The following is a 7,296-nucleotide window of genomic DNA, read 5'->3' as shown; positions in this document are numbered from 1 at the left end:
CTCCCACTCCCCACTGAGAGTCGTCCCCTCCACACAACTCAGTCCTTTCAAAGGAGATAAGGCATGCGATCGTGCCGCTCCTGACCCCCGTCGTCCATGGTCGGCGTCACCGTAGGCTTCGCCCTCACACCGGTAGTGTTCCGCGTGGCATTCTGACCCAACGCCGCCTTCCACGCCCTGTGATTCCTGGCTAGGACATGGGTGCGGACGCCGCTGGCAAGGCTCATGGTGGTCGCGTGGTACTCGCCCTCGTACAAGAGCTAGGAGGTGGAGGAGGATGAGGAGGGGCTTTGGGGGGCGACAGAGGCTAGGAAAGCAGGGGCCGCGAGCTTGCTAGCTACTGCAGTTCCCCACCTGATAGGCCGACGACGCTGTGTTCAAGTGTTTTAGGCGTTTCACACTCATGTTCAAGTGTTTCATCTGGATGTTGCAAAGTAGATTTGGGATGTTGCATATGTTACAATGGTAATATATGCATGTTGCAAGCATATGTTTTAAATGTTTCAGTTGTTTTCAGACATATATTTCAAGTGTTTCATATAGATGTTGCAGAAGTATATCTGGATGTTGCATAACATACATGTTTGAAGCGCATGTTTCAAGTGTTTCATACGTATGTTGCAAGTATTTCATCTTGATGTTGCAAAAGTAGATATCGATGTTGCATATGTTGCTATGACTATACATGCATGTTTCAAATGTTTCATCTGTTTTCAGTCGTATGTTGCAAGTGTTTCAACTGAATGTTTCAAAGTAGATCTGGGGGAGCACATGTTGCAATGGCCGTCGTGGGTCACCGTGCGGGCGCCTAAGGCCGGCAGACGCCTTCACGGTGCGCATCCGTAGGCGGGGTGAGGTGGGCGCACTCCTATCTGTTGTGGCCTGTTACGCGAGCACGGTGGGTGCGATGTGTTCGAACGGGTAGCAGCGCCCAGACGCCTCCTGCGGCCGAACGTCCGGGCGTAGCCCTTCCGTAAAAAAAATCAGTTGAGATAGTCTCCATAGAGCAATTATGAACAAATGTCATAGATTCATAACACATCTATATCTATGCGCATGCATCTAACATATAGGACAATTGCTTAAATTTAGAAAGAATAATAGAAAAGAAAACAACTTCTTTCTCGTATGGACACATGTCATGAATCCTCATTAGGTGCCAATAATTGTTCCACAAGGACTATCCTTATTGATTTTTTATCTAGTACTATGATATATTGGTATGGTTGCCCTTGTTCTACCACAAAAGCACCACTCTAGTAGTTGTCTAACACTAGGCCATCATGTATATATAAGCTTATAAGAGACATAGGTTAACGACCAAAATTTGCCTGTCAAAAACTTGGCAAGCAAAAGTTAATAAATGCATGTCAAGCAAAAATATACCATAGATTTGACAAGCTAACACTATACCACAACCCATCTATAGCGTCATACGGTCGGTCAGTATAAGTCGTTATAGCGACCTTCGGTCGGTCGGTAGTGGCGTTGCTATAAACTTATAACGACCGACCTACCTATACCGATCGACCGTTGGACGACACTGTGTATATATACCAACGCATGGTTTGACGCCTTTTATAAACTTATACCGACCAACGATCTGACTATGTATATTGGAGGCAGCTATGTCGAGGAGCCGAGGAGGGATGCGGGTGTGCAGCAGCGGCGCAGGGATTTGCTGGCAACAACGGAAGGGGCCGAACCGCAGGAGAACGCCGTGGCCTGCACCAGCTGCTCCTACACTCGATTCCGCTCCAGGACGTGCCGATTTCTTGAGCAGCTCCCAAGATTCCCCTCCAGGCTGTGCGATTTCTCGAGCAGGGGCTCCGCTCGCTACCAGCGACAAGAGAAGAGCGGCGGTGGGTCATGGCCTCGTGTGTGTGAGGAAAGGAAAGGAGCAGAGTAATTTCCATACCTATCTAATCCCTCCCGCCCGCTCTGTTTTCGCGCGCAGCCCACCCCGCAGCCTATGCTTTTTCTCCAGCCTGAGCGCGCCTAGCGCCGATTTTTCACCCACTCGCGTTTTCCGTGCACACGCGGCCACCGCCCACCCGCCCAGCGATGCCTAGCGCCAATTTTTCACGCGTCCGCGCTGCCTAAACGTCGCCTAGCGCGTAGACGCAGCGTCTAGGCGCGCGCAGCGTTTAATTGGGTGCCCAGGCCCTAAACGAGACGTTGGGCCTCCGTTTAGCGTTTAATCCTCGATTAAAGGAAGTTTAATTGCGTTTTTTAGAACCTTGCTCTTTACAAAATGATTCATCACTAGAAAGTCCTTACAAGTGTTTTTATCTCTAGCTAATCAATGCAGTCACCATGAGCACTTCAATCCAACTACTTGCTGCATGCATCAGGCTACCTCTATCTATTACCTCCCACCTGAAAAATAAAAGTTTACATCCATCATGAATACAACATGAAACTGGATATCGGTGAAAATAGCTTAAATGATGTAGAGTTGAATCTACTTCACCTATGTATGATCCAAACAGCTAGCAGCATTCAGTCTCACACAATAAGTCACTAACCGTAAAGTTGAGGTGTAATTCACACAATAGGTAACTAACCATAATATCAAAGTTGAGGTATGATAGTGCACCAGTTAATTGATCAATACAGTGGCAGCAAGCTACTAGATTGGCCTGCCTATCATGGCATACAATTTACAAAGTCATGTTAGAAGGAGAAACATGTACTATGCTATTTGGCCCCTGAGCTGCTACACAGGCTGTTACTTGTATTAAACACACTGAGCTACTGTGAAGAAGTGCCCAAAAGGAATATATACACTTACTAGTTTGGAAATGCGTCTACAAATCTTGATACTTCCAACATATAATCCATCCTTTCTATACATGCCACGAACAACACTAATTATACCTTCACGGCCAGGCTGCCTGTAAAGCACAAAATGGTTTAGAGATTGTCTTACCAAAATTTTTTGGTCTGTTTGCTTGGTACAAGAGATCTACAGGATAATGTTCAGTTACAGTTCACATGGTTTAGAGACTGAACATTGTAAGACTTTTAACCACTGAAGGAAGCATAAACAACATGTTGGTAAGCTAATGAAAGGATTGGTGCTAATCTTCTGATAGCTAAGGAAATGAACGCTAACTAATTAACTAGCTAATGAAAGCTATAATTAACATGTGGAAAAATACCAATGAGAAGAAATATGCATAGCTGCAATTAAACAATCTAAGCACACTTTGCCGACCAACCAGATGAGGAACAAGCTTTAGGGGAAGGGGAGTGGATCCAGCTCAAGGCTCCATGGAGAAGGGATCCTCAACCTAACACAAGGGAGTGGATCCTCAACCTAACACAAGGGAGTGGATACGGCTCAAGGCTCCATGGAGAAGGGGACGGATACGCTGTCTACAATCAAATCATCGAATCGTATCAAAAAAAAAAAATGGAAAGGGACGGGAAGGGTGAGATGCTGCGGAAGAGGAGATGGGGGAGCGGATCTGGAGGAGGGGCACCTAGTGGCAGACGGCGCCCCGCAGGCGAGTAGCAGGTCGGACAGCGGGCGGCGAACGTGCAATCCGCATGCGGGCGGCCGGTGAACGCGCAGTCTGCACGCGGGCGGCCGGCGGACGCGCAGGCTGGCGGGCGTCCGGCGGGCAGCGCTGTATGGACGCATGGCGAGGGCACGGGGAATCCGTCTGGCGGCGGGTTGTGGGGAGCGAGTCGCGGCGGCGGCGGCCGAGAGCTCGCTCGCGATGGGGTGGCGAGGGAACAGTTGCCGCGGTGAGATGCGGCGCGGTGGCGGCGGGTTAGGGAAACGAGGGGAAAAGGAGGCCCGGTGGCGGCTACCGTGAGCGGGCTGAGTGAAAAATTAGGGTTACTGTTGTGCTACTTTGGTCTGACTTGTGGGCTCCACTAAAATTTAGGCGTGAATTGGGCTTCCCGTTCCGCGCGCAGGCCCAATTCCATGTTCCGACGGACCGGCGGACTTTAATAATAAGATATACCGACCGAGCGTGCAACGGCAAATCAAAATAAAAATACCGACTGACCTATGGATCAGAAAACAAGATACAGCGACCGCTGTTAGTAATCTTTATGGACCGACAGTCCAACGGTATTTCCATACTTTTACCGACCCAATGTCCGACGTTAAGTTGGGCTGTGCTATAGTGTAAATGTGAGAGATTGGTAAGTTTCAGTAGCAAACCAAATGACAGCAAAATCATAGCTTGCCCAACTAAGTTTTGGCCATCAATTAATCAGGCTCTTTATTCAATGTGATGTGCACAAGAAAAAGTATATCATAAGACACATAACCAGCTGAGCTACGCTTACCTCACTATTTGCTGTCTATTTATTTTACATTTGTAGGCATTTTTCACTCAGCTTTGCCAATTGCCTGGTTGAGTCAGCTCCACCTTATTGATGTCCACATTTGAGAGGGGATCAAGCGCAACTTATTTGGTAATTTGGTATAGGCGACGCCATTGAAATTAAAAGGAAATCGACCAAGCAATGGCGACTCCGACCCGTCGTGTGCCTAACTTTACTTCCTGGATCGGCTTAAACGCACACCGGCAGGTAGCTAGCACTTTGGCACGGACGGCAGCGTGAGCTAATTAGGTAGCTAAGCCGTATTCAGCGTAAGCTAAACTCTCAGCTCCGACCTCCGAGCGAGGCCACGGCCACCGCACACCAAACACGTGCCCTGCTAACCCCTCTCACGTTTGCCACGAGGGACATATGTTCTTCATGCATGTGAAAAATTGCAGCTTCTTCGAGATTGGACCCTAAACGACCTTAGTCTCTGCTACAACTCCTAGAACGACATGTATATTGGGACAGAGGGAGTATGGGGCCGTTCGTCTGCTCACAATTTCAGCCGGAATTCACTGTGTGTGGATAAAAACACTACGCTCTCACAGATTTATCCAGATTTATCCAAATTCCTCCAAGCGAACGGGCCTATATGTACGTGTATAAGACTGTACGAGCGAGTACTACTGAGCACTTAGAGGCAAGGCTCTGCTAGCTCATACGTACTGTGATACGTACGTACGTACGAGCGGGCGTGCTCTGCGTGCTGCGCATTTGTCCGATCCATTTCCGTGTTTGTTTGTGAGTGTGCATGCAAGAGGGCCAGAAGTCGATGACGATGATGGCGTCGTCGTCGTACGTCGGCGAGGAACTCGACCGGGATGCCGGCGGGGAATAAGAAGCCCCGGAAGCCGTACAATATCACAATGGCGGGAGAAGTGGGCGGCCGACCGCCGACGAGCACGAGCGCTTCCTCACGCTCTTCTGCTGTGAGCATCTCTGATCTCTGCCTGCTGTGGCGTCCGACGCCGTTCGCCCTTCCAGGGTTCATGTTCATCTCACAGCGCCCTCGTACGTCCTTGCAGATTCGGCCGCGACTGGAAGCGCATCGAGCAACTCGTCGCCACCAAGACGGCCACGCAGGTACGTTTCCACAGAAGCTAGCGATCGAGTTTTTCTTTCATCCAATCCAACGGCTGTTCGGTTCGTCTGAACCATCGATCCGCGTCGTGTTCCAGATCCGCAGCCACGCGCAGAAGTACTTCCTCGAGGCTCAGAAGCTGGGCCTCGCGGCGGCGCTGCCGCCGCCCCAGCCTCGCCGTGGCGCCGTCCTTTCGCCGCTCGCCGCTCGCCGCCAGCCACCCTGATGGTGATAGCCATGGCAACGCCGCTGTTGGCATGGGCATGGCGGCGGCGCCAGCGTGGCCACTGCCGGCCACCTCGCCGCCTCCGCGGATGAGCTCCACGGATTTCGCGGCTCCGTCCGGCGCGCAGGAGCAGAGCGCGGACTGGCCGAGCGAAGCCTGGGCTGCCGATGACGCCATGCTGCAGGTGGACGACACGATCCAGCTGCTGCCGCTGTCACCAGGTATGTAGTACTGGCTACTGGCTAGCAACTGTATGTGCAGTTTACGAGGTTGTTGGAAGAATTCTTTCGCTGAGCCGAGATGGTCATGATGTTCCTGCTGCAGACGATCCGCGCTTCGCTATGGTGTACAGGTTCGTCGGCGACGTGTTTGGCGCCGGAGCACCGTGGCCGGTGGAGCCGCAGCTGCAGAGGCTGCAGGGCGTTGATCCTGTCGTCGTGAACACGGTAAACCATCTCCATCCTGCCTGCACCATCTTGTTACACTGTGCTTCAGCTTCACCCTTGTTGACGCGGTGCATGCCTTACATTCTTCTCTGTTTCTTTCTTCTGGGCATGCAGATCTTGCTGGTGCTGAGCAATCTCCAGGACAATCTGTTTGATTAGGACTTGAGAAATCACATAGGAGTTGTAGTTTCTTAGGAGAGATGCTCCTCTTGCAAGTCCGCAAGTAATATATATACTGGAATTTCTTAGGGAGTAGGTGACACGCTGACACTGACATACATGCCGAACACTCCTTTTGCCATCTACTCCGTAGAAAAGATGGATCAGACAGCTGGGTGTGGTGCACTTGCTTGTGTTCTGTGTATATATGTGATGGAATCACAGGTTTTGGTGAGATCCTCACGTACGGTAGTTCAGGTGTTCAGCTGTTGAGTTCAGAGTGAATCCGATGTGCGTGTGCACAGATAATTTTTGATGAGGTGTAGTTTCTGGTTGCAGCTAGTAGTAGTTCGTTGTTCGAGTAGGTTTCTTGTGTAAAATTTGATGAGAGGGAGTTTGATCCTCTGTGCAAAGAAATTCATGTTCTTTCAGAAATCGATCAAACAGTTCTCTTACCATCGCACTGACAAATTGACGATATATTTTTTTACAATGTACCCGTTTGTGCAATCATTTCTGCTTACTTAAAACTTTTCTGGATTCCATTTTTCTCCTATTAGTCACCAAATTGCCGAGTCTAGTTTGGACGCTGTGATAATCAAAACAATTAAGCCCGTCGGCAGATGGAGATGAAGCAAGAAGATAGTACATGGATATAAGAATCTCAAAATCGCGTCCCAGCTCCCTTCCGCCGAACTGCAACTGCAATTGCCTTCTTCGACCAAAAAAGCGGTATCCAGGACAGCGACGAGAAAGCTCTCTGCAGCTCTGCTTCCTCCACGAGCTCTGCTGACTGCTGCTGTGACCTTTCGTTAGACTAGGGATGGCAATCCTAACTACACGTTTGAGTAACTGAGAGTGTTATACTTGACGGGTGTGGATGTAGGTGCAAAATTCCAACAGCAAGTGCACATGTAAGATTCTACCCGTGGATGTGAGTGCAGGTATATCGCTTCATCCACTAGCCTAAGATATAAAGAATTTAATCTATTTTAGTGACAATCCAACTCCCGGTTGTGGCTACCCACGGG

General features: G+C 49.7%; 1 protein-coding gene and 1 long non-coding RNA gene across 2 annotated transcripts; one reads left to right on the top strand and one right to left on the bottom strand.

The window, feature by feature from the left end:
* Nucleotides 1-2,120: 2,120 nt before the first annotated feature.
* Nucleotides 2,121-3,821, bottom strand: LOC136518310 (uncharacterized). Its single transcript, XR_010774460.1, has 3 exons — nucleotides 3,489-3,821; nucleotides 2,795-2,897; nucleotides 2,121-2,379 (listed from the first exon to the last, which is right to left on the bottom strand). It is a non-coding gene; the product is annotated as an uncharacterized lncRNA (long non-coding RNA).
* A 984-nt stretch (nucleotides 3,822-4,805) lies between these two features.
* On the top strand, nucleotides 4,806-6,358 carry LOC136515460 (protein REVEILLE 5-like). The gene is made up of 7 exons (XM_066509039.1): nucleotides 4,806-4,870; nucleotides 5,112-5,282; nucleotides 5,379-5,436; nucleotides 5,532-5,639; nucleotides 5,788-5,881; nucleotides 5,985-6,106; nucleotides 6,221-6,358. Exons 1-7 carry the CDS (start codon nucleotides 4,806-4,808, stop codon nucleotides 6,263-6,265), a joined length of 663 nt encoding a protein of 220 aa, XP_066365136.1. The 3' UTR covers nucleotides 6,266-6,358.
* The last annotated feature ends 938 nt before the right edge of the window (nucleotides 6,359-7,296 follow it).

Source organism: Miscanthus floridulus, chromosome 17 (assembly GCF_019320115.1).
Source record: "Miscanthus floridulus cultivar M001 chromosome 17, ASM1932011v1, whole genome shotgun sequence".
Taxonomy (NCBI): Eukaryota; Viridiplantae; Streptophyta; class Magnoliopsida; order Poales; family Poaceae; genus Miscanthus; species Miscanthus floridulus.
This window is presented reverse-complemented; position numbering and strand designations above follow the sequence as displayed.

Excerpts from the sequence above, each read along its gene's own strand:
- LOC136515460 (XM_066509039.1), top strand. The coding sequence starts at position 4,806 with ATGTATATTGGGACAGAGGGAGTATGGGGCCGTTCGTCTGCTCACAAT. Across the intron at positions 5,437-5,531 it reads CCACCAAGACGGCCACGCAG|ATCCGCAGCCACGCGCAGAA; the intron begins GTACGTTTCCAC and ends GTCGTGTTCCAG. Across the intron at positions 6,107-6,220 it reads ATCCTGTCGTCGTGAACACG|ATCTTGCTGGTGCTGAGCAA; the intron begins GTAAACCATCTC and ends CTGGGCATGCAG.